General features: G+C 39.6%; 1 protein-coding gene across 1 annotated transcript in view; it reads left to right on the top strand.

Moving 5' to 3' along the window:
* Positions 1-20,444, top strand: part of Cht10 (Chitinase 10) — a 127,215-nt gene extending 106,771 nt beyond the window's left edge. Inside the window, exons 42-50 of the mRNA XM_080283727.1 lie at positions 2,006-2,298; positions 6,797-7,081; positions 7,886-8,054; positions 8,508-8,719; positions 12,067-12,202; positions 13,496-13,638; positions 15,562-15,750; positions 17,931-18,056; positions 19,903-20,444. Of these exons, the coding sequence (XP_080139853.1) occupies positions 2,006-2,298; positions 6,797-7,081; positions 7,886-8,054; positions 8,508-8,719; positions 12,067-12,202; positions 13,496-13,638; positions 15,562-15,750; positions 17,931-18,056; positions 19,903-20,064 (1,715 nt within the window). The 3' untranslated portion in view covers positions 20,065-20,444. The remainder of the gene's footprint in view (positions 1-2,005; positions 2,299-6,796; positions 7,082-7,885; positions 8,055-8,507; positions 8,720-12,066; positions 12,203-13,495; positions 13,639-15,561; positions 15,751-17,930; positions 18,057-19,902) is intronic.
* The last annotated feature ends 4,834 nt before the right edge of the window (positions 20,445-25,278 follow it).

The following is a 25,278-nucleotide window of genomic DNA, read 5'->3' as shown; positions in this document are numbered from 1 at the left end:
CTTTTGTACTGTATGGGAGTTCCTTAGGAGGAAGCATATTTATAATTTAATTTGACTTGATCTTGAGTGATAAATACTGCAGTTATATTCCACTAACTTCAGGGTGTGGTGTAAAAGTTTGAATGGTAGAAGAGTATGTATAAGCATGCTATACCCACTGTGAAAAGTTTTTCAATACTACCCAACTTTTTATGACACAAAATTATTTAATAGTGAAAAAACAAGATAAGCTATTGCAAACCACTCTGTTGTTATCTGTTGTTTCAGCCTTTATTGTCTATAACCATTTCCAAACATATTAGCATGGAATAAAACAGATTCAGAAAGAATTCCACACTTTAATCCTGTTTCCATGTCTTGGTGGGTTTGGTCAGATGGGGCATAGATGAGGTACCCTGATAATTAAGGTTCTGTTTTCATGTACAGTCAAACATTTTCAGTGTGGATTTAAGTCAGAGCTGTCTCCTAGCCATTATCGATCCTGAATATTGTCATCACTTAACCACTTGAGCACTTTTTTTTAACCATGACCTGGTGCACCATCCTTCATAAAGATGTCACAACTGTGAATGTCATACACTGTATGCTGTTGCTGTTTTAGCACCTGCAAATAGTAATGAAGAGAGTGTAGGTGAGTGAAGTGGAAGGGGGGAAGGGGGGGGGAGGCCAAGGATGAGGTGGAGGGATGGAGTGGAGAGGTATGAGAGAGGAGTGTGTGAGTTGGGGGACAGTCAGCAAAATGGCAGGGGACAGGGCAACATGGAGGTGATTTGTTTGTGGCCACCCCTTACGGGATTGAGACATCTGGCACTAGATAAATAGATATACCAATCTCTGTTCATTGTAACATTCTGTGGGAAGAAATACAAACTACCTCTCCCCTTAGTACCACTAAAGCAGTCCCAGATTATAAAATGGTTAGGATATTTTATAGTTTTCTTGTTGTGCTGAGTCATACCTGCTAACTGTTCATGGCTAACTTACCCTAGCATTACTCACTTAAGCACAGTGGGATGTGGTGCCATCACTCCACATGACATTTTCCCACTGCTGTGGTATCCAGTGTTATTTTGTGGGTAAATTTGAGATAATTTTGTGCATTTTTTCTGTGAGGAGGGGTTGCTTGACATGTTGGAGCCTTTATAAATGATATGACAACATAGTGAGAACAGGCCATTCAGCTCATTTTGAAGATGATGTTTAATTAATGTGGTGTGATACATGTTGCAGGATATCAGAGTGGCCTCTTTGTAACTCTGCTGCTATTATACTAGGGGCCTTGAGTGCTCCTCACCTCAGAAGTGTCTGTGGCATAGACGTCTTGTGTGATCAACCAGTAGATGGTTTCATTGACAGGAGTTAGGTAGCTGGCAGGTTTCAGTGTGGCATCTATAATCGGGTAGTTTCTTTAAGAGGGATCTTACCTTCTCGTAAAGTGAGGATTTTGACGTTTTCATCGTGTGACATGTTCTTTCAAAGCACCCTGAGCAAGGACGTGAAAAGTAGGGGGGTTTAAACAAAGAAAACAGGTGGACAGGACTAGAAGCATTGTACATGTACTTTTCTCTTGTAGGAGAACCATGAGCATTGAAGGCTTGTGGCAGATAGAGTGTGACAGTGGATCTAGGAGAGTCATCAGGTACAGCCAGACATCAACTGGTGAATTTTAGAGGTAGGAAAATGCGGTCATTCAAAACTTTGGGTCACTCTCAGAAGGATGAGTGTTGTAAAACCTTTTGTGGTGGGTGTATGTTTCAAATCCTGGAGATGGCTTTTTTTTTTTTTTTTTTTTTTTTTTTTTTTTTTTTTATAAATAACAGTGCCAGGGACATTGGTTGGTTGTCTGTGGCTGAAATGGTCAGAACTTCATGGTAGCCTTGCCTTGGGCTTTCTGATTACTCAGACCTTCCTAAGCACAAAAGAAGTAGTATGGGATTGACTCATAGTGTTACTCTATTCCTCTAAATAGTTTTGCATTAACAGAATTGTAATTTTGTGTCCCCAGGTTCAGGAACACCACTACAGATGGGTGTCTCTCCAGTAGGACCTTCTCCATCTCCACCACTTGTTCCTCAGCCTGTTGATCCAGTACCTCAGCCTAATGCCCCACCACCTCCACCACCATCACCAACAGTTTCACCAGTCATACCTTCAAGCATTGTAATTGTACCAAAAGAGGAAGAGTGTGTGACAGGTACAAGACTGCCCCATGAGACAGACTGCAACAAATTCTATGAATGTGTTCATGGAAAGAAGGAAGTAAGATTTTGTGTCCCTGGACTACACTGGAATGGCAAGGTCAGTAACTCTCAACCTTACCGAGCAAGTCACAACATAGTTCTTCTAATCATTCATTGTTGCTGTAGTAGCAGATTCATATTGTTTAGAAGCAACCACCCTGGCCTCTACATATTGTAGCTTATCTTGTAAGCCAAACCAGACCCACTTTAACTCTGTGATGAAGCTGCAGATCATTTCTTGCGTACAGTAATGTATAATGGAAATACTAATGTTCCCTTAATCCAACAGAAACGAGTTTAGGTAAGGCAGGGTCATGTGATGTATATCCCAGATAGTATGGCATCAGCAGTATTAACTTTATACTTTGACCAGCAAAGTCTATGGGTTGATTAAAGCTAGCAGATTGAGAGTTTCATTGATGATAATTTCATGTTCCAAATTTCCAGTGAAGTAGCAGCTTGTACTTGGGTATCACTGATTGCAAGTCATGTAAATTAAAAAAAATAATAATTAAAAAAATACAATGATCGTAAGAGATCCCAGAGACTTACAAAACCGTCTTTAATGTAAGTTAAATGTATGGTTATGACCTCCTCCATTCATTATTGTTGGAAAACCTAAGGATCTCTGACTGACCAGACCTGTAGCTTGAGGATAATTAACTGTCCCCATGAGACATGGGGTACCAAAGGTCCAAAACACCAGTGTTGTTGTCTTCATCATGTGAATGCTGGACAGTGTAATATTATGTTCTGTATAGTGTACTCCGCACATTTACTTTGATATTGGTGTTACCTTAGTTGTCATTCAGCCTGTAACTGTATAAGAAAAGGCATAGGGGTGTCAGCAGTGTACAATAGATCCTCCTATGTTTGGGTCCCATGTACCCTGTGTTCACATTCCATTGTGCATAGATAGTCACTTCATCCAGCCACTGACTTAGCATGTTACTTCTAAGAGGATTCATTTTAGTGTTTCAGTGGTCCCTTACACCACCAGCATTGTTCCGCACAGTCTGTTCCACACTTCATGTCTCATTATGATTTACATCCTTAACATTCTGATTCCTTAGCATCCACACTTGTCTTCTCAGGACATATACTATTTTCTTTTCACTACCTTTTTTCAGTAACATGTTGCACACAAGCAGCTTGTGCTGAGTTGCACATTCCTCCCGACCAACCATCATTGTCATCATTATCACCATTATCATCATCATCCAGACCTCTTTTCCCACCCTAGGACAAGATGAGGAGTAGCAAATTCCAGACAGCCCAAGAGTGCCCACTCCAGTGGGCCGTGCTTCCATTCACTCATCATTCAAACCTCAGGAATCCTGGCTACATTCTGTAGCTTCACATAAACGTATTTGATAGAGTCAATCTGAGCAGTCATGTTTAAAAAAAAGGTGCCAGATCCCTGATCATGCACTTCTTCTCACAACATTCGTCCAGTCAGCGCGATCTCTTGTCAGTCTCCTAGCCTCACCGACTTGCATACCTCTCTTCCTTGAACACTTATCCACCATATCCCTTCACCTTCTCCTTGGCCTACCTAGCCTCCTCCCTCCTTCATTTTCACTCTGATATACCTTTTTCACCACTCTATTGTTATCCATTCTCTCCACATGACCATACCATTTCAGTACACTCTCTTCAATTCTGGTGTCCACAGACTTCCTCACTCTGCATCTTTCACAAATCACATTATTCCATATCCTATCCACTCTGTGTACTTCACATACATTCCTCAGCAGTCCCATCTCCACTGCTCCCACTCTTGACATTTCATTTTCATGCCACACCATAGTTTCTCATCCATATGATAAAGTTGGCTTCATGTAAGCCTCGCACTGCTGCAACAGGCTTCAAGTAAGCCTCGCACTGCTGCAACACTCAAACTTCTATTTCATATCAAGGCCTTCATAGCACCAGCTACCTTCCTTCCTTGTGTCACTCTACTTTCTGCTTCTTTTGCACATTTTCCTCTCTTTTCTATCACTATACTCACCAATCACTTTCACAGTTTTAACATGCTTCCATTCAGGTTTCTTAACTAGCAATTTTTCAGCTCGACTTCAAACACCTTTCAGTTCTAATCAGTCTGCGTGCTGTCATTGTACACATCGTGTTCTTTACTGCCATGTTATACATCAGTGAATTAAAGTACACGTAATTTCTTGCCTCCAACATTCTTAGTGCCACATCAAAACCCACCATGCAGTTCCTCATACCCATGAAGTTGCTCACCTACACATCCATTCAAACTGCCACCCAGCACCATGTTCTCTTTCTCAGCTAATTCAGACACCACAAGTAACATGCCATGCCAAAAGTTATCCTTCATCTCCTCACATACTGTATCCCAGCCTGACCTAGCCTGGGAATCATATACTGATACAGTAGCTAGAATGTAACTACCAACCAGGATTTTCATAATCAATATTCTCTGATCTACTCCCTTCACCTCCAACACTTCGTAATCATAATCCTCATCCCATCCATTCCAGACCTCTTACCTGGAAGAATTATGCCTGTCAGATTTGCTGATTGCTCTATACAGTACCTAGCTGGACCCCCTTCACCCTGACTTGTCCAAACAATGTACATCAGTTCTCTTATACAGTGTCTCCAACACTCCTCTCATCCCATAATGTCCCCACATGCAAGTTAACCATCAGAACATAAAGGAATTCTTCCTTTGGTGATTTTACCCATTTGAGATTCAGTTACTTTGGGATAGTTATTGGTCATATATGGGTTGTGTTGCTTTTGCCAAGGATCACCCATCAAACTTCAACCATCCAATACTGCAAGTCAAGATCGGAAACACTCTTGCAGTCATATGACAATGGTGACAGGCTGTGATGTGAGATGTTATTCACTTCTGTGTTGTGGTTAACCAGGAGTGTAATTATTGATTGTTGGGTGCAAATTATGGTCTGTTGTTTGCATTATATGACTGGATTTTGCTCAATTGTGGTTGAGGTCAGGAGCCAGGTATGTCTATGTTGTTGTGGGTGGATGTTAAGGCCATCGTCTCTTTCAACATGTTGCACCTGAACTGTTAGGTCTAGGAGGCTGCAATTAGCATCAGTTATTGACCTATATGAGGGATTGTTTGTGTATAACTTTCATCAAATTCAGTTGATTAGAATTTTATTTAGTGATTTTTGGTCAAAAATTTCCAAGTTATCTATAAGAAATTAAAAGGTTCCTCTTCCTCATCATCATAAAGTAATTAATAAAATTGGGCTTGCAATGTGACAAACTAATCATAAAGAGTTGCTTTACAGAGTCTCTAATATGTTTTATGATATTTGCATTGAAAGAATCAGTGATTTTTTTTTATTTCAATGAAAATCTGTTTCCTATTGTACCAGTTTCCTGGATGTTTGGCAAGCTCTGTACACCAAACATATCAATATACAAACATTCCAATTAGAGAATTTATAGTACATTTTATGGGCTTTCTAGTGGTACCTTTATTTTTTCTGTAGCTTTATTAATTTAGGAGCTAATAGTTCAGAGGTTGTTCTCCGAAAACGACCGTCAGGTTGTGGAGCACAGAGCAACACACCTCTCGCTTGTGCCTCTGGCAGGATTTTTTTTTTTTTTTTAATGCAAGGAAGAAGGAACCAAAGGCCAGGAACCCCCAAACCATTCCATCCAAGAAGAAAACAAAAACAATACAAAAAAGAGACAAATTCAAGATCCGTTCATTTTGAGATGCCTGGACACACAGCATTTGAAAGACTGGAGATCATAGGAAGTAGGAAATACAGATAGAGGGAGACAGTTCCAGAGTTGACCTGTTGCATAAATGAAGGACTGGAAGTAATGGTTAATTCTTGCATTAGAGTTGGACAGAAAAGGGATGAGAGTTTGTTGCTAGATGAGTGCTACGCACTGGTCGGAAAGGTGGAGGGATGCAAGCAGACAGTTCAGAGGAGCAGTGACCACTGAAGTAGCGACAGAAAAGAGATAAAGATGCAAAAGTGCAGCAATGAGACAGGTTGAAGGGAGCCAGTAAGAAGAGGAGAGTTAATGAGATGAAAAGCCTTGACTCCACCCTGTTGAGAAGAGCTGTATGTGGGAAGCCTCCTCACACATGAGAGTTGTATTCTACACAGGGGTGAATAGAACCCATGTATAAAGTCAACACCTGTGCAGGGGTAAAGAGGGTAAGGAGTCAGTTTAGCACACTTAATCTCTTGGAAGCAGATTTTACAAGAGATGTAATATGATGTTTCCAATATAAGTCTCGAGTAAATGAAACCCCAAGCATGTTCAAGGATGATGCAGGATTAAGCTGAATACAGTATTATTAAACATTAGTGGGTATACCTGTGGAAGATTTTGTCGGGTTGATAGGTGTAAGAACTGAGTGTTTGATGCATTAAAAAAATGAACACCAATCGCCTTATGGTGATGTCATCCCTGCCACAGTTGCTTCACCAGTTTCCCATCAAATCAGTTATTACATCTTAGACACAGCTGTCTAGCACAACTTCAGATATGTACAGTCAGTTTTGAGCCTCTCATTACTCTTCCAGGACCGTTGCGATTGGCCAAGAGCTGCAAAGTGCAAGACTGGACAACCCCAGCTGCCCCCAGCCACTACTAGACCTACTACTACAGCATCTTGGTGGACATCTACTACTAGACCTCCTACCTCTTCACCTTGGTGGACAACCACTGCTAGACCTACCACTTCACCTTGGTGGACATCCAGTACCACAGCTAATCCTTGGTGGCCTCCTGTTTCATCCACAAAACCAACTGCTGCTACCATTGCAACCACTACTTACCGGCCATCCATACCTGACACTGGCTTCAAGGTTGGTGTTTACTGTTTTCTGTGTGTCTGTGGTTTGTAAGGAAGTACTTTTATAGGGAGACAAAACAGGCACAAGCAAAGATTGTAGTTAAGACACCAGTACAATGATAGTGCTGTTTATATTGTTGTTAAGTTCCATCCATACAAAAATCATTTTGTTAGTTTTCAGACACTCATAAACTGAGACTTTTTATCCAGGTTTCCCCCCCCCCCCCACTGGGTGATAATATTCAGTATTAAAGTAATTCCTTGAGGTGAAGGATACATCAACACGACTTATTTTTTAAATATTGAACACAGCACCATTTCTTTTTTTACAACCACAAAGCAAATTCATTGAGCTTAGAATAGACCCCTCAGGTGAGTATGAAAAAATTACTAATGAATCACCTTTGTGTGTGTGTGTGTGTGTGTGTGTGTGTGTGTGTGTGTGTTTTTTTTTTTTTTTTTTTTTTTTTTTTTAAAAAATAAATAATAATGATGAACTGAAACCCTTTGGATGGCAGAGCTTTCCTTTAGCTGAAAAAAATAATCTGATGGCAGCTAGATTAAACTGAAATAGATTCTGATGCTGAATAATACTTGTTGTAGCTAGAATAAAGTACCTAAGTAGATGTCTGTCCTCCATAGGGTTTTGATAGACCTCTGTGACTGACAGGTTACAGTAAATCCCTGCATTTTCAGACCTCAACAGTTTCAGACTGCCAGTATGTCTGGACTGAGTAGTATAATCCTGGGTCCTTAAACTCCTGGTGGGACTATTAAAACTGTTTTCACTTAAGTACTCTGTGCTTCCACTCCACAGGTAGTGTGTTACTTCACCAACTGGGCCTGGTACCGGCAGGGGATTGGCAAGTACAAGCCAGAGGACATAGACCCTAACCTCTGTACACATATTGTTTATGGTTTTGCTGTGCTGGATGGGACACGCCTGCTGATTAAACCCCATGACACTTGGGCAGATTATGATAACAGTGGGTATTTTACATTGTTAATGTTTGGATGAGTTACATTAATGCAAAATTATCTCCATTACACTTAGTTTGTAGATTATAAAAATGCTTTCAATTCTTAGGTAAATTCAGCTCTGAAGTGATAAACACTAAGATCAAATCTTGAATGACTTTGGGCCATGATTAGTACCCCAGCATTGGGCTGCAATCTTATTTGCATTGAATTTGTACATTGCATTTTCTTTTCTTTTGAAAGACTTAAAATATGAGAGAGGAATAGGGTCAGATGATTATTTACTCTCTCCTGTGGGGATCATATTGTTAAGTATTCATCTCAGTACTAAGTGGGTGAACAAAATGCAAAATACCATCCCAGTGATTTGATCTTTTAGGGAAGTTTATGTCTGATTTTCTGAATTATAATACATACTTGTAAGTAAATTAATTTGACTACATTCCTCACTCCTCCACCAGGGTTCTACGAAAAAGTAACAGCCCTAAGGGCAAAGGGAATCAAGGTTACATTAGCCATTGGAGGATGGAATGATTCCCTTGGAGATAAATACAGCCGCTTGGTCAACAGTCCTTCTGCTCGGAGAAAGTTCATTGAACACGTGATCCAGTTCATCCAGAAACACAACTTTGATGGCCTTGACTTGGACTGGGAATACCCAGTTTGTTGGCAGGTATGACATCCACATTGTTTGTAAATAATCATCCATTGGTGAATGAGTGCTAGTTGATGAGGAGAATAATGGTATTTACCTAGTTGTGTTCCTTCCATAAACTGTTTATAACTTGAGTACTGTATGCTAGGCATCTGGTATGACATTCTTTTCATTATTTTCACTTCCACAGAAAGCATTTCAGCGTGGGTTATATCATCTTCAGTGAACTTCTCTAAACCCTTGGAGAGTTGGGTATTGATAATAATTTCTTAGAACATTTGATCTGATGCAATAATAATCCATTATGAATGCCCGTGGCCCATATTCTTGTTTCTTAAAGAGGCTCCGTGCCACTTCTGTACCAGTTTATTCTGTATATGATTTGTCTATCTTCTTTTGTATGATATTTATCCTCACCCTGTTGGTATAAAAATGATTTAAGAGGCAGTCAGGAAAATAGCAAGTTGTGCTATGCAAAATAATTTGTAAAGGAAGAGGAAATAGACAGCCTCCTAAGCCACTGAGAGTACAACAGCTCTCCAAGGTCAGTATTCTTCCTTACCATTTCATATCAGGACCTGGCTGGTGAATATTTAGCTGTACATTATTTATGCACTAGTTGGTATTAGAAGGGTATAACATAAAGAAAATATTCAGGTATAGTATAAATATTTAGGTGTGGTATACAGAATATATTGAGAGCAAGAAGCACATAAAGAGACTAGTGAAGAGGAAAAAGAAGGTAAATGATGATCTAGGAAGAAAAATGAATGCAAACTAGTTGGAAAATAGGAAGTTATTCTGGGAAGAAGTGCAGAAATGTAGAAATGACAGTGGAAAGAAATGTGAAAGTGTGAAGGATGTTAAGTGGTACGGTAGATTATTAACCTATGATGATGAAGTAAGGACTACTGTAGTTGGAAAGAATATTTTGAAAGTCTGATGAATGGGAATGGAGAGAGCAAAACGACTGTTAACAAAATTGGTTTTGGGGGTGTACAGAGAAGGAATGCAGTGCCAGGAAACTTGACGCTCACAGAGGTGAAGAATGTTGTGAAGCAGCTGAAAAATGGGAAAGCAGCTGGGGTTGATGAGGTATATGCAGAGATGATCAAGTGTAGTGGGGAGAGTGGAATGATGTGCTTGTTGCAGATATGTAAGAAGGCATGGATGAGTGAAACTGTGCCAGTAGAGTGGAAAAAGGTAGAGATTGTACCCCTGTACAAAAATAAAGGTGAGCAAAGTGAGTGCAAGAATTTTCATGGCATAAGTTTATTGAGTGCTGTAGGGAATTTATAAGGAAGAATTATTATAAAGGAAGAGAGAAATCAGAAGTCCTAGTGAGTGACAAACAGGGTGGCTTTAGGAGTGGCAGAGGATGTGTAAATCAAATATCTGCAGTGAGACAGACAATGGAGAAGGCTTGTGAGAAGGACTGTAAGGTGTTTATGGCATTTATGAATCTGGAAAAAGCATGCAACAAAGTAGACAGAGAAGGATTGTGGAAGGTTTTGCACAGCTACGGTGTAGTTGGTAAGCTGTTACGTGTCATCAAGAGTTTTTGTATGGTTTTTATGATGGTAGTGAGGCATGTGTAAGGGTAAATGGGCATCTAAGTGAATGGTTCATGATCAGAGTAGGGGTGCGACAAGGTTTTGTGATGTCCTCATGGTTGTTCAATGTATATATGGATGGGGTGATGAGAGAAGTAAAAAACACGAGTAATGGAGAAAGGGTTGGTGTTGGCAGTGAATGGTGATCTATCTTATCTATCGCCAGACGCCATAATCCCATAAGGGGTGGCCATTTGACTTTGAGTTATTAGTTTTATGGGGAGGGGCACTGACCTTCCACCAACCCACTTGTTGACACGTAGGGAGCACGTATGGTTTGGTTATATGGTTACCACCCAGCGTTGTAAATGGTTTCTTGGCTTACAGGAAACCATTTGGCTTGTCACTCAATGTAAAGCCCCCTGTAAAGGAAAGAAAAGCAATAAGAAGTGACAGGGAAGATGGGAGAAATAGGAAGAGAGGGGGGGCTGGCACAGAAAAAGAATGATAAAGGCTAAGAAAGAAGTAGGCAGAACTACATCAAGTGAGTGGATGATGGTCACCACCACCTACTATCTCAAATTTGTTGTTTACTGATGATGCAGTGCTACTTGAGAATACTGGACAAGAGCTTGGTAGACTAGTGCAGAGTTTTGTAAATGTCTGTGAGCATCGTGCCTTGAGAGTAAATGTAGAAAAGAGTAAAGTGATGGTTATTGAGAGAGAAGGTGACTCCCAGTGCGATGTTACAGTGAATTGAGAGACTGGAATTGGTGAGAGAGTTCAAATACCTGGGTACAGTGACAGAAAAGAGAGGAGAATGTGCAAAAGAAGTGGAAAGTTGAGTGACACAAGGAAGGAAAGTAGCTGATGTTGTGAAGGCCTTGATAAGAAACAAAGGTTTGTGTGTTGCAGATGTGCGAGGGTTACATGGAGGAGTGTCAGTGCTGACTTTAACATGTAGATGTGAGACTATGGTGTGGCTTGAAAATGAAACATCAAGAGTAAGACCAGTGAAGATGGGACTGCAGAGGAATGTATGTGGAATACAGAAAGTGGATAAGATATGGAATATTGTGATACATGAAAGAAGCAGAATGAGGAAGTCTGTGGACAACAGAACTGAAGAGAAAGTACTGAGGTAGTTTGGTCATGTGAAGAGAATGGATGACAATAGAGTGGTGAAAAAGGTATATCTGAGCGAATCTGAAGGAGGGGGGAGGCGCAGTAAGCCAAGATGAAGGTGGAGGGATGTGGTGGATGAGTGTGTGAGGAAGTGAGGTATGGAAAATGGTGAGGCTAAGAGACTGACAAGAGACTGAGCTAGATGGATGAATTTTGTGCAGAGAAGTGCGTGACCAGGGATTTGGCTCCTCTTTTTAATGTGACCGCATTTGCATTGGTTCCATCAGATAGGTATATGTGAAACTACAGAATGTGATGAAATTTTTTGTGCCATATCTGATGCAGCCAGGATTTCGAGGGCTTGAATGACGAGTGAATGGTAGTGTGGCCTGTTGAATTGGGCAAACTTTTGGCTGTCTGGATGTTGCTACATGTCACCCTGCCGTAGGGTGGGAAAGGAGTTCCAGATGATGATGTACAGAATAGTTCATTAAGGCAGAGGTGCTGCAAAGCCTACTAAGCTGACAAGAAAATGGGCCTTTAAGTTCAGAAGAGTCCATACATGTCAGAGCTTTTGATATACTTTTCAGATAAGGACAGTCATGAAGGCACTGGTTCTTTTTTTTCCCTTTCAATTAAAGATATCCTGTGAGCAAACCTTTACCTGAAGCATGTATTTATTCACAGGTGGACTGCAAAAAGGGTCCAGCATCAGATAAGCCAGCATTTGCAGCATGGGTTAGGGAGCTTTCAGAAGCCTTCAAACCTCATGGACTCCTTCTTTCAGCTGCTGTATCCCCAAGCTATAAGGTTATTGAGAAAGGTAAGCACTTTGGATCAGTCTGTGGCTGAAGAATTACTGAATTTTGTGTATTTTTATCATTTAACATTAGTTAGCTTATTTCCAGATATTACACACTGAATTTTTACTGACAAAATTTGAGGTCAGGCAAGAGCATGAAAATAAAAACTGAGGAATTATGTAAAGCACAGAAATGGTTGGAGAAAGTTCTGGGAGCTGTTGCCTCTCCTAACATTGAGAGGGCTCTCCCTCCATGCTAAGAGATCTTTGTATGCAGCATGTTTTATGAGTGTAATACCGTATGGTGGTCAGACCTGAGCAGTAAAAGTAGGCTCAAATGTACAGAAATGACATTGACTAGATGGATGTGTAGTGCATCTTTGAATTTGAGCCCTGGGAGGGCTTGGAGCATGACTGAAGAGTTGAAAGGAAGGATGGGACTGGAGTGTGTTGGTGTTGTGATCAGGAGGGGTAGATTGAGATGGTCTGGGCATATTGAGAGAATGGAGGATGACAATTGAGTGCAGAAGATGAGAATTGTGAACATTGGAGGTAGGCAGACCAAAAAAGACCTGGGATGAGGTCATAGAGCGTCACCTCAGGGATAAGGGACTGAAGATAGAGGCTGCCAGAGATTGCGTGATGTGGAGAGCCACCATTAGGTGGCTGTCCACATGCATAGCTATTATTATGAAGTTCCTCCCAGTCAGTATCACATCCCTTCATCATTATCATGAAGACACTGTTTTGTGTTAATAAGTTGGGTGGGTAGGATCCAGAAATAGGTGGAAAACAAAATTGCAGAATTGCTAAGTGCCCTGTGAAATTGATCACACATCCATTCACTCATCCTTCAAGCCTTTCAGATTATCAGCTCCACCTCATGAACAAATCACCCACTTTCTTGGAAAGTGGATGGGTATAGATTAGTCTCCTCAAGAAATTTTTTTCCTCACCACTTTGAGCATTGACCAGACAGTATGGTCCTAATTCTCAGCAGTCCTCTTTTGTACCATCAGTGGATGGCACTACACTGTGGGTGCTGGCACTAAACCATTCACACCAAAAGTGGTACTATGGCTATCTCATCCATGACTGGAATGGTGGTATTGATATATGTGTTCTTGTAACATGATAGTGGATCAAATGGAAGATCAGTTTAGGCTTTAAGCTAAATTCAGACACAAAAACTCATCCTTGCCTTAACTAGGAATCTGATTCATATTACAGTCCATTCCTTCACTGCTTAACCACTATCATATTTCCTTTTTCACAGTACCAGGAAATTAATATCCCTTTTCTTGCCATCAACAGGCTATGATATCCCAGCACTCAACCGTTACTTTGACTGGATTGCCGTAATGACTTATGACTACCATGGTCATTGGGACAAGATGACTGGCCATGTTTCTCCCATGTACAATTACCCAGAGAGTCCAGAACCATTGTTTAATACTGTAAGTTATTAGCAAAGTTAACATGTACACTCTTTATTTACTTGAGATTTCAAATCTGAATTAAAGCTACAACCTGCCTTGTCCAAGAGGGTTTGCTAGTGTTCTGCTAAATACCTGTTTAAGCTTAGCTCGAACTGCAGCTGTTACATATACTTTGCTTCAGCATACAAAGAAAGGGCTTATTTTACTGTAGATGTACCAGTACTATGATAAAACAACAGTAGCTGACAGATGAACAGGAAAGAAAGAAATATTATAGTTAAGGAAGCAAAGAGGGCAGGTAAGTGAATGCAAAAAAAAAAGATGAGAAGTGAGGCAAGTTACATTAGACCAATCAGATGTTCCTCCAACTTCCTCCCACCACATGTGTACAGTATGTTCTGAGTTGTAGAGACCATCCCACTTCAGCAATCTTCATATAAATGAAATCATAAGAACAGATGCAGAAACTGCTTATCTTATCCAGCTAGCATGGGGCGAGAATCAAACTACTTTATGGGTCCTTATGGATTTTAGGACCTCTGGGAAACTAGCAAATGGCTGACTATAGTGTCAATATAACCCTGTCCATGATGTATCAGAGAAGCCATAACTTCTCCCAGCCATTTCAAAAGAACACCATTACTATATCTAAAATCGGTAGTACCTATACCTTCATATGAGTACACTTATAATTAGTGGCAAGTGCTTTCTTTTGGCACTCCTTCTACTTAATGGACTTTCTGCTAACCTTTTAATCTTTGCAGTTATTTAAAATCATGGCTAAGTATGAGTAAGCACCACTAAGATAATAATGCCTTTACCAAAACAGCTAATATGAAACTTTCTGTTATCCAGCAGAATGACTCAAATACTGCATGTTTGAGTTACCATTCTTTCATCCCTCATCATCCAGTCCTTTATTGCCCCATTAGGAGTTTAGAAACCTGGGTTTAGGTTGCTTAGTCCAGGTATTTTAGGCATCACCAGTTGTTCATGCCTGAGTGCCATGTGAGAAGTAAACCCCAGTCACCCTTCACCTTCAAACCCTTATGGGCCACATCTAGTTGGAGTACCTTAACCCACTAGACCATCTGGTATCTTTTTGTTGATTATATGAGGTGCTCCTTCCCAGTGACAGATGAACCAGTGCTGCCAACCCTGATAAACGTCTAAAAATTTCCTATTAATATAACACATTATGCAAAAGGACATTAAGTTCCCTCCTCTCTTCCTATATCTCCTATCTTTCCTGTCACTTGTTATTGCTATTCTTTCCTTTACAGGTGGCTTTACATTGAGTGACAAGCCAAATGGTTTCTTGTAAGCCAAGAAACCATTTACAACACTGGGTGGTAACTACATAACCAACCCATACGTGCTCCGTACATGTCAGCAAGTGGGTTGGTGGAGGGTTAGTGCCCCTCCCCGTAAAACCAATAACTCAAAGTCAAATGGCCACCCCTTACAGGATTATGGCATCTGGCAATAGATAGATAGATAAATAGACATTAAGTTTCCTTTATTTAGATATATAAGTACATTAACTTTCCTTTACTTAGAGATTTAAGCCATCATTATCCTGTGGCTGAAAAACTAGTAAATACTGTATTAGTAGAAATCAGTAAAACTTTAATAACATTCTTCAAAAGTAAGTCTGTGGGAGGGGGGGGGGTTAGTGTGTGTGTGTGTGTGTGTGTGTGTGTGGAAAGTATCTTCTTGTAAGTAACCATCCAACACAGTAAGTAGTTTCCCTGTTTACAGAAAACCATTTTGCTTGTCACTCATTATAGTAACCTGAAAAGTGTACTAGATTGATTAGTGGATATAGTGCTGCATTTCTGGGAGGGGGGGGAAAAAAAAAAATGGTTGCATGGATGGTATGCAGTACAATATTGTAAACTTAAATATGCTTAACAGCTACACTTCATTATCTCTCAACAGAATTCAACAATCCATATATGGTTGGAAAAGGGAGCAGATCGCAAGAAACTTGTGATGGGCATGCCTCTGTATGGACAGTCATTTAGCCTAGGATGGAATAGTGATGGGCAAACTGGACTTAACGTTCCGGCTAGTAAGGGCCAGGCCGGCGAGTACACAAGGGCTGCTGGGTTCCTGGCTTTCTATGAGGCGAGTACTTATAATTTTCTGTTCTTGTTTCTTTGTGATGATTTCACCTTACCATCCTCTGTGTGCTGTATATATTCATTTTATTTCACTTGGAAGTTTATTTTGTGCCCTCGGCATTAAATCAATATATAACTATCCAGTCATTCTCTGTCCCACTACCCTAGAAAATCCTGCATTGTATACCAGTATCTGTACTTCCATTTCTTCTTTGGTTCAGTTTTAGTCCTACCCATCTATCATAAGTGTTGTCTCCATGGCAGCCATTTATATAATACACATGCCAGAATATAGCACTGCCTACTCCTGCCTGTGATGAAGAACTTGAGTGAAAATATAGAGGATGGCCAGCAGCAATCATCTACTGTACAGCCTAAGTATGGCTTGGGCAACCATATATTGAGAGGGTTCATCTTGTCCATTATGGAGCTCCCCATTCCACCAAGTAATAAATCATCCAAAGCAAGAACTTTTCTAATCATTGTCAAAGCATTAACCCCTTGAATCTGGTGATGTAACATTTAGTTTTATTCTTGCTACTTCTAGATGGTTTTAGTCAGCTGTGGAAAGGTTTCTCTGCACTGAATGGGAAAATAAGGGCTATATCTAAAACCCTCCAATTTAAATAATCTTGACACAAGAAAAAAAACTGTCTAGTGCTATGAAGAATAAACAGTATGTCGTCAGATTGAAGTAGTTAATCATGCCAGTTGTATGCAATACTGAACAAAAGATGGATTTCTCCTATTCAGTATGGTGATTTATTTTTGTAGTTTTTGTTGTTACAAGATTGCTTCATTCAGCATAGAATAGAAGAGCTTTCAGGTAGGAATGGAGTTAATGAAGACTCCAACTTTTCAAGCACTGAGTCTATTTCAAGATGAATGTATGCATCTGGGACTAGGAAGATTAAAGCAAATAATGTGTCATAAGCTGAAGATTCATCAATAATTTTGTGTCCTAGAATCATGCTTCTTGGCATTCATATCCATAGAAGAACTTAAGAGACTACTTTAACGTTCTAGGTTGCCTATGGACACCTCACACTGGATTAATAGAACACCTCAGTTTCTAAAAGTTTCTTGTAAGCCACATCTCATCATGCGATACCAAGATTACACTATAGAAAAAAAGTACAGGAGCTGTATTGAAGAGGTTAATGCTGCCAGCTGTAGAACAGAAGTCTTTTCTTCCATAAAATATCACTAGAAATCCATGGTTAATGTAATTAAATATCGTTTATGTACTGAGCATTCACAATAACAAACAACAGCAATGGTTAAGGCAATGCAACACTGGCCTCTTGTACTCATTCTACTCACTTTATTAGAGGAAATTTGGTGTGCATAAAAGATACAGGAGGTGAAGACTAGTTTTTGGCCAGTGTCCTATATTGCATCTGACCCTGACCATGCCCTACACCCCTTTGTTGGCAGAAAGTTCTGCTGAGCAATAGTAGTTACTTTAGAAGAGCAATTTGAAGGTTGCTATTTTCCTTAGTCTTCTGTGGTAGCTACCTTTACTAGTTACAACAGTCAACCTTACCACTTTAGAAGAGCAGCATCCATATTTCTCCAGTTATGTCACCAGTTTTAGAATAAAAATATTTGAGATTTTCTGTAATCTCATCTGTATTTTATTTTTAATTTATATCTTAAGTTTGACCAATTTCTCCTGGAAACTTCCTCACAAATCTACTGACAACTAAACAACATCCACCATTCTCTGACATCGCATGCTATCATATTCAGAACTTTTAATCTCTTGCACGAATGAAAAAGAGACCATATTAAAATACATGTATGGGATAATACGTATTTACAAAATCCCTTGCCTTATGTGTGAATTAGTCCTTCAAAACAGGAACAGCCTACTGTATGATGTACACTTCAATACTTCTAACCAAACCCAGTTAGGCCAGAGACATGAATGTATCATTCTGACCCCTTCAGTTTGGTAATGTATTTTTTTATTATTTTGTCTCTGCTACTGTCACGTGTTTTTATTCACTCCAGGAAAACCTGCTTTTGCCTCTTCAGTACGTGACATCTTTTCTAGACCTAATAAAATAATTTTACATTGATAAGAATAAAATAAAAAATGTCACAGTAATGAAGAGTTAAATGTACAGTACTGCCTACAGTATATGGTTAAGCTTCATATTTGTTCTCTCAATCTTTCAGATCTGTGACAGAGTGAGAAGCAAAGGCTACACTAAAGTTTCAGACCCCAATAAAAATATTGGACCCTATGCTCACAAGGGTAATCAGTGGGTCAGCTTTGATGATATTGCGATGATTAGACAGAAGGTAAGTTGAAATGTTCACTGTATACCATGTCTCACTGTAATATACAGTGGCATATCCTAAACTGCATGATCCTAAATAGCAGATTCATAATGCGCAGCAACATCATGCAGCAGTTTGCAGTATCAGTAACTCAGAGAAGTTACACAAAATTCGTGAATGCAGCCTCAAAAATGATGCTTTTACGATGCCTCATGTAATATGCGTCACCATTACCTCCAGCCCACATGTCTAGCTGGGCGTAAACCAATCATGGTCAGGCATGGCAATTACTAAACCACATATATTCAAGCACAGCACTTACTATAAGCTGATCACAGTGTTTCTCTCCCACGCCAAACATTAAGGACGAGTGCGCATGATGCCCTGGTGCCTGGCTCAGTGCATTGTCTCCTCTCCATTGTTGGCATGTGGTTCCAGTGTGGTGTACCAGAGGATCCCCCCCCCCCCCAATGCTTCCTGCATATGTCCAGTGTTGCCATGGCCATTGTAACCCTCCTAAGCCCACAACTTCTTCAATGAACTTACACCCAGAAGATAGAGGTAATAAGGAGGGTTGACGGCAGTCAGATAAAAGCCAAAGTTGCCCACCATTACGGACTCAATGAAGTAATTCTTTACCAAATAGGTGGGGCAGTTCCACCTATATTATAACAAACTCACGACTTCAAGTAATTTTGGTACAATACATATGCAACACAGATAGTCAACTGTTGAATTGTGACTGCAAGAAGCAAGTGGAAAAAACAAAATACTGTAAACCTATTTAAGGACGTAGGCTGGTTGCCCGCAGCAATGTTTACCGACGATCCCTCAAACTGGCCACATTGTTTACAAACCACTGCTCCGACTGGACGCGTCAGTGTATCACCCATTCTAATACTCATTTATAGCTTTCAGAGGTAAGTTTCTAAAATGCCCGGTAGCTTGTGTAATCCAGAAATGATAAGTAAACTGTGAAAAACTCGTTTCAATAGAAAATGTGGAAAGGCCATGCCCGTTTGGTAAAAATTAATCTCAATGAATCTACGATACTTATGATGACACAGAAGCAGCTGAGAGTGACAACAACACTGCATCCATTGTCTCCACACTGGACTTTGAGGGGGTACCTGAGAGAAGTTGATCAGAAGGAACTAGCACAGAGGCAGCAGCACACTCGCCTTATGTTGAGAGACCGAAGTCCACCTCAAGCATCAGAAACCCTTCCTGCTCCCTGTCCATTCAAGCAGTGTTGTTAGAGTCAAATAAGAATCTTGCAGTAGTGTTCATTCCCATTAAATATGCTTTACTGATTTTTTTTCCAGGTTGTCAAGTGTTCGCTGGTGACCTGTCTATGTATATTTGGTTTGGGGGTAAGGGGGTTAACTTTTCTGAGATGACAGACCCACAAGTAATTTTCCCTGTAAGATTAGCTGTTTCTGACTCATGGAATTCTCAAATCACGGCATGTGCTCAGTCTTATATAGCCGCAATTTAGGAAATTTCACTATATATATATATATATATATATATATATATATATATACACACACACACATTAGTTCAGTATTCCCTACCCTCTCATCTCAATGATCTCATGAGTTATACCCACTCTTATTTTTCATATTTTGTCTTTTTTTCTCTTTAAATCTTAGTTTTCTCAGTTTTCTCCACCATTCATTTCTTTCACTTTCACTCTTATTTTCCTTCAGTTTTGACATTTCTTATCTCCCTTCACTTCCATAAAACTTATCCAGTTGTCTCCATATGTTGTTAATTTTCAGACGTCTATAAAATGCCTTTTGCACATTCCCATGCACTTCCCAGTTAATATCAGTGTCTTATTCTGTACCTTTTTCTCTGACAGTCTGAATACATCAAGGCCATGGGTCTTGGAGGTGGTATGATCTGGGCATTGGATTTGGACGACTTCAGAAATCGATGTGGATGTGAGCCTCACCCGCTACTCCGTACCATCAACAGAGTCCTGCGGTCTCATCCTGACCCAGATCCTCGTTGCAATTTATAATTTGCCCATCCACTCCCTGACACAGCTCTCTGCTCACATGGAGACCTCTGAGAGTAGAGTTTGAATTTTCTACCAGTGCTTACTTGCAAATACAGTACACAGTAGGAACTACCAGTCTGTTTCATTTGGCTTCTGATACAGTTTGCAATACTGTATATGTGTTTATATCAGGTTTGTTTCAAAGATTACTGGCAACTTAGTCAGTTCCCCCAAATTTTCAGTTTCTTGACTACTCAATCCAAATTAGAATTAAAATTGTGGTCTGTTTATCATTTCAAGGATGCATATTTAATTTTCATCAATAGCATATTAACATGCACTGCAGTACTCATTTTTAAATCTGTTAAACAAGAATATACTTATTATGTACTCTCATGGTTGTCCCCATCAAGTGATATCTCTGCTCTGGGCTAAGATAGGTCATTATTATGACAAATAAGGACTTATTTCTTTATCCCTGCAGTGTTTGTTCATCAGTCTAAGATTGACATTATCTCATTTTTACTATCATTAATCTGGATTATTCAGGCAGATCAGAAGTTTCAAAATACACTGTCCCTAGAATTTTGTCTTTTCCTGTAATTTTTACTTTGTTATGAAACCCTGGTTGCTGTGATTTGAAGTGTCAGAGTAATAGCTTTTGAGCAAAAATTATAAAGCATTCCAAAAATTTTTTTTCTTTTTGTCAGTAACATGCATTAATTGTGGCAACAGGTCTAGACTAGAACTGGGCCTTGCATGGTACTGTTGTAATTGTTCTTGTTCGTATTGGTTGTACAGTAATGCTGAAACATTTTGATGGTATATGTACCCTAGCTCCTGTTCAAGTAGATCCCATTAATACTTACTGCTGTATATTTCAGTATTATCATATTTAATTGCTATTGTGATTGTTACTCTTATTTATGTATTTATTTTTTCTGGCCATGTTAATGCCCAGTATGATAATGATTTTCATATTTATACATCTAATTGCTGTTGATGTTAGTTGGCTATTCCTCTGTAGCCATTATTTATTATGGATATGGATGTATGAGAATATTCTTTATTGGGCCCAAGTCCAGCTTTTGTGGCATTATACATATTATTTATGAATAAAAACATTTCAATATATCCAGAGTTGTATTTCTTTTTTTCTGTAGTTTGTAAAATATATTTAGTGGTAGATGGGGGTACCCATCATTCATTTTCTTGATACAGTGTTGCCTTCATGCAACTTTACATTGAGTAACATGCCAAATGGTTTCTTTTGACCAGGAAACCATTCACAGTGCTGGGTGGTGATCATATAACCAAATGACGCCTGGTGGTTTACTGGGTTACGGTACTCCAACTGGATTACACTTGTAAGGGTTTACATCTGAGGGATGGTTGGAATTCAGTGCTCACATAATGCCACTATGGAATGAGTGAGGCTAGTCATCCTTGTCTTAAATTCTGGGGCTAAATTGCCTAACCCCAGTCTTGTACACTCTTGATGTGGCAAAACGGATTGGATGACAGATCGGTGGATAGTTGTAGAGTATGATAACGGAATATAATACATTAGTTTTGTTCTTTGCACCTTGTAACTCACTCAAAATCTAGAACAGAGGGGGAACCTTCCTCACTCGTCATCACTCAACAAGTGTAATGACGAGATGATTTTCTAATACAACCAACAGCCTTGCACAGCAGTGCCTATAATATTGTTTTTAAACCCTGGTCACTATTTTAAATCCCTGCTTCCATTAGATTTGAAATTAACCAAGGCTAAAGCCTTGGTTTGGTCCACATCACCTGGCTTGGTCTCTGACCTAGCATGGGAAGTCGTTCACTACCCAACAGCATTACTGGAGCAAGATGTTTCTCATCGTTTACTTCTGCTTGTTGGGTTCCAGTGCTTATATGATCTTTCCTTATTTTTTTTTTTTTTTTTTTTTTTTTTTTCTGCACCTGTTTGGGTTACCATTATTTTTGTTTAATGGCACAATTACAGCTTTCTTCCACACTACTGGTACAACTTCATTCATCTTTATATACCATGGGCTTGCACTCTTATGATTTCACTGCACTTCAGCAGTTTTAAAAAGTTACACATCAGTATTCACGATACTGTACATGTCATCAGGCGGGTATGCATAATTTATGTTAGGAGTGTAGCTGGAGGCATATCTGTGTGGTGATGATGATTAGTGTGGTGTATGGTGGTGGTGACGGCAGTCAGTATAACACAGTAAAGTAGTAGGAGCACCAGGTCATACATGATGGTGGTGTCTGGACAGTGATGCAATGATAGTGATATATGGGAGGTAATGATATGGTTTTGGCGATGCTGGGTCAGAGCAACTGTCGGTGGTGATAGTGGAGTGTAGATGGTGGTGATGGTGGAGTGTGGGTGGTGGTGATGTTGGTATCTGGTCGGTGGTAATATACCTTGCCACTGCTTTTGATGAACTAGCATCGTTTCTTCCCTGATGTACCCTTTCAAGCACTTCACTCTCTACATTCCATCCTAACTCATCACATTACCCAAGAGCCTGAATGCACCCATTCTCCATTTCCTCATCATCCAAGCTCACTGTGCACTCTGTGACATCATTTCACCTGAAAACCATAACTTTACTGTTATCTAAATTCAATAATATTCAGTATCTTATATGCACTCCTAAACTCGTGCACCAAGCCCTGCAGCTTCCATTAATATTTACTTAAGAATACAGTATCGTCTGCAAACAACAGTACAGGAAGTTTCCAAACTCTACCCATTCTCCACTGCCCTAAGTTATATATATTTTACAGCTCCATCCATAAACAAACTGAACAACCACGGAGACATTATGCACCACTGCTGCAATGCAATATTCAGATCAAAATATTCAGTTCACTATCCACACGCACTGCTTATATTCTTCACAGCATTCAACTTCCCATCTACTCCATATACTTTTACTGCCTTCCTTATTCTTTGTCTACCTACTCTGTCCTATGATTTCTTGAGATCCAATAGAAACAACCTTAGAAATAAAGTCAACTTTCTTATGGGCTAGGTGAGCTTAAAAGCCCTTCTTACATTGAGAAACATTGCACCTTTACATGCTTATATATATATATATATATATATATATATATATATATATATATATATATATATATATATATATATATAATATAATATATATATATGTATATATATACAATAATATTTATATATATATATATATATATATATATATATATATATATATATATATATATATATATATATATATATATATATATATATATATTATACGTATATATATACATATATATATTATATGTATATATATACATATACATATAATATATATGTAATTCATATATATAATATATATATATTTATATTTATCTATTTATATCTCTCTATCTATCTATCTATCTATATATATATATATATATATATATATACTGTAATATATATATATACATAGGTTTGCGGTAGGTGGGGGCACCCATCATCCTCTCAATGTACGGATGCCTTTGGTCTCTACACTGAGTGACAAGCCAAATGGTTTCCTGTACCCAGGAAACCATTTACTATGCTGGGTGGTAACCATATAGCCAGGATTTTTGGCTGGGTTAAGTGTTCCTCAGATTCCCCGATCTAAAATCACTTAATCACGGCAGACTTTTCGGACAGCCTTGGAGGGCCCGATACCTGCCCAGGTCCCCGATCAAATGGGCCGATTTGCAAGGCCACGTGGAATGTGAGATGTGTGAATGAGGAGGGCAAAAGGGTGGAGGTAGTGAATGTGTTCAAGAGTGCGAGATATGCCATGATGGCTCTGTGTGAAACAAAGATAAAAGGGTGTGAAGTGGAGGAGTGGGAGGGTGTGAAATGTGTATGATCAGGCATGAATGGGCGAGATACAAGGAAGGAGTTGCTTTGTTGATGAATGAGGTGTGGCAGCGTGGAATGAAAGATTACAAATGTGTTAGCTCGAGATGTATGTATGACTAGTTCAAGTTTGAGAAGGTGAAAGTGGCAGTCATTGCAGCGTATGCACCGTGTGATGACAGAAGTTAGACAAAGAAAAATAGTTTTGGGGATGAACTGGATGAAGCAGTGGGAGAAGTGCCCAGGAACTATAAAGTGATCGTAATGGGCAACATGAATGGAAGAGTAAGCACTGGTCCTGAGGATGACATAATGGGTTGTAATGGAGTAACAGGAGAAAATGATAATGGGAAGCAACTGAAAGATATGTGTCAGGAAAGGATGTTGTGCATTTGTAAGTATTTCAAACACAAAGATGCACATAAATATACAGGGAATAGAGGGAAAGGGGATCGTGTTGAAAGGAGCCTGATTGATTACGTGCTCGTAGAGAGGCCGATCCTGGGAATGGTTACTGATACGACGGCCGTGAGAGGACGATGTTGAGGTCTGTCAGATCATACGATTGTGGTATGCAAGATCAAGCTGACAGGAGTGAGGTGGACCAGGAGAGAAAGGAGCAGTCAGGGAGAAAGACTGAAGTCGAGAAGCTGAGGATCAAAGAAATGGCAGAAAAATACATGACCGAAGTAGAAGAGGAGTTGGAATCAGTGTATTGGAATTAAATGGATCTGGACAGCCTGTGGCATGCATACAGGGATTGCTTAGTTAGGAATGCTACAGCGGTGTGATGTGGCAAGAGTAGCAACAAAGAAAAAAGGTACAGCATGGTGGGATGAAGAGGTTAAGAGAGCAGTGGAGGAAAAGAGAAATAAGTGGCTAGAGTGGTTAGAGAACAGGGGTTCAATTGAAATAACTGAATATATTGAGAGCAAGAAGCACGTAAAGTGACTAGTGAAGAGGAAAAAAGGGAAGGTAAATGATGATCTTGGAAGAAAAGTCAGTGTAAATTACTCTGAAAATAGGAAGTTATTCTGGAAAGATGCTGAAATGTTGAAGTGACAGCGGAAAGAAATGTAAAATGTGAAGGATGTAAGTGGTAAATTATTAACCCATGGGGATGAAGTAAGGACCAAATGGAAAGAATACTTTGAAAGCCTGATTAATGGAAATCGAAAGAGCAGAGCGACTGCAAACATGATTGGTTTGGGGGGTGAGCAGAGAGAGAATGCATTGCCAGGAAACGTGACACTTGCACAGGTGAAGAACGCTGTGAAGCGGCTGAAAAATGGGAAAGCAGCTGGGGTTCATGAGGTGTATGCAGAGATGATTAAGTGTTGGAGACAGCGGATTGA

Source organism: Coenobita brevimanus, chromosome 98, assembly GCF_032717465.1.
Source record: "Coenobita brevimanus isolate Jiangsu-jjx chromosome 98, ASM3271746v2, whole genome shotgun sequence".
Lineage (NCBI taxonomy): Eukaryota > Metazoa > Arthropoda > Malacostraca > Decapoda > Coenobitidae > Coenobita > Coenobita brevimanus.
This window is presented reverse-complemented; position numbering and strand designations above follow the sequence as displayed.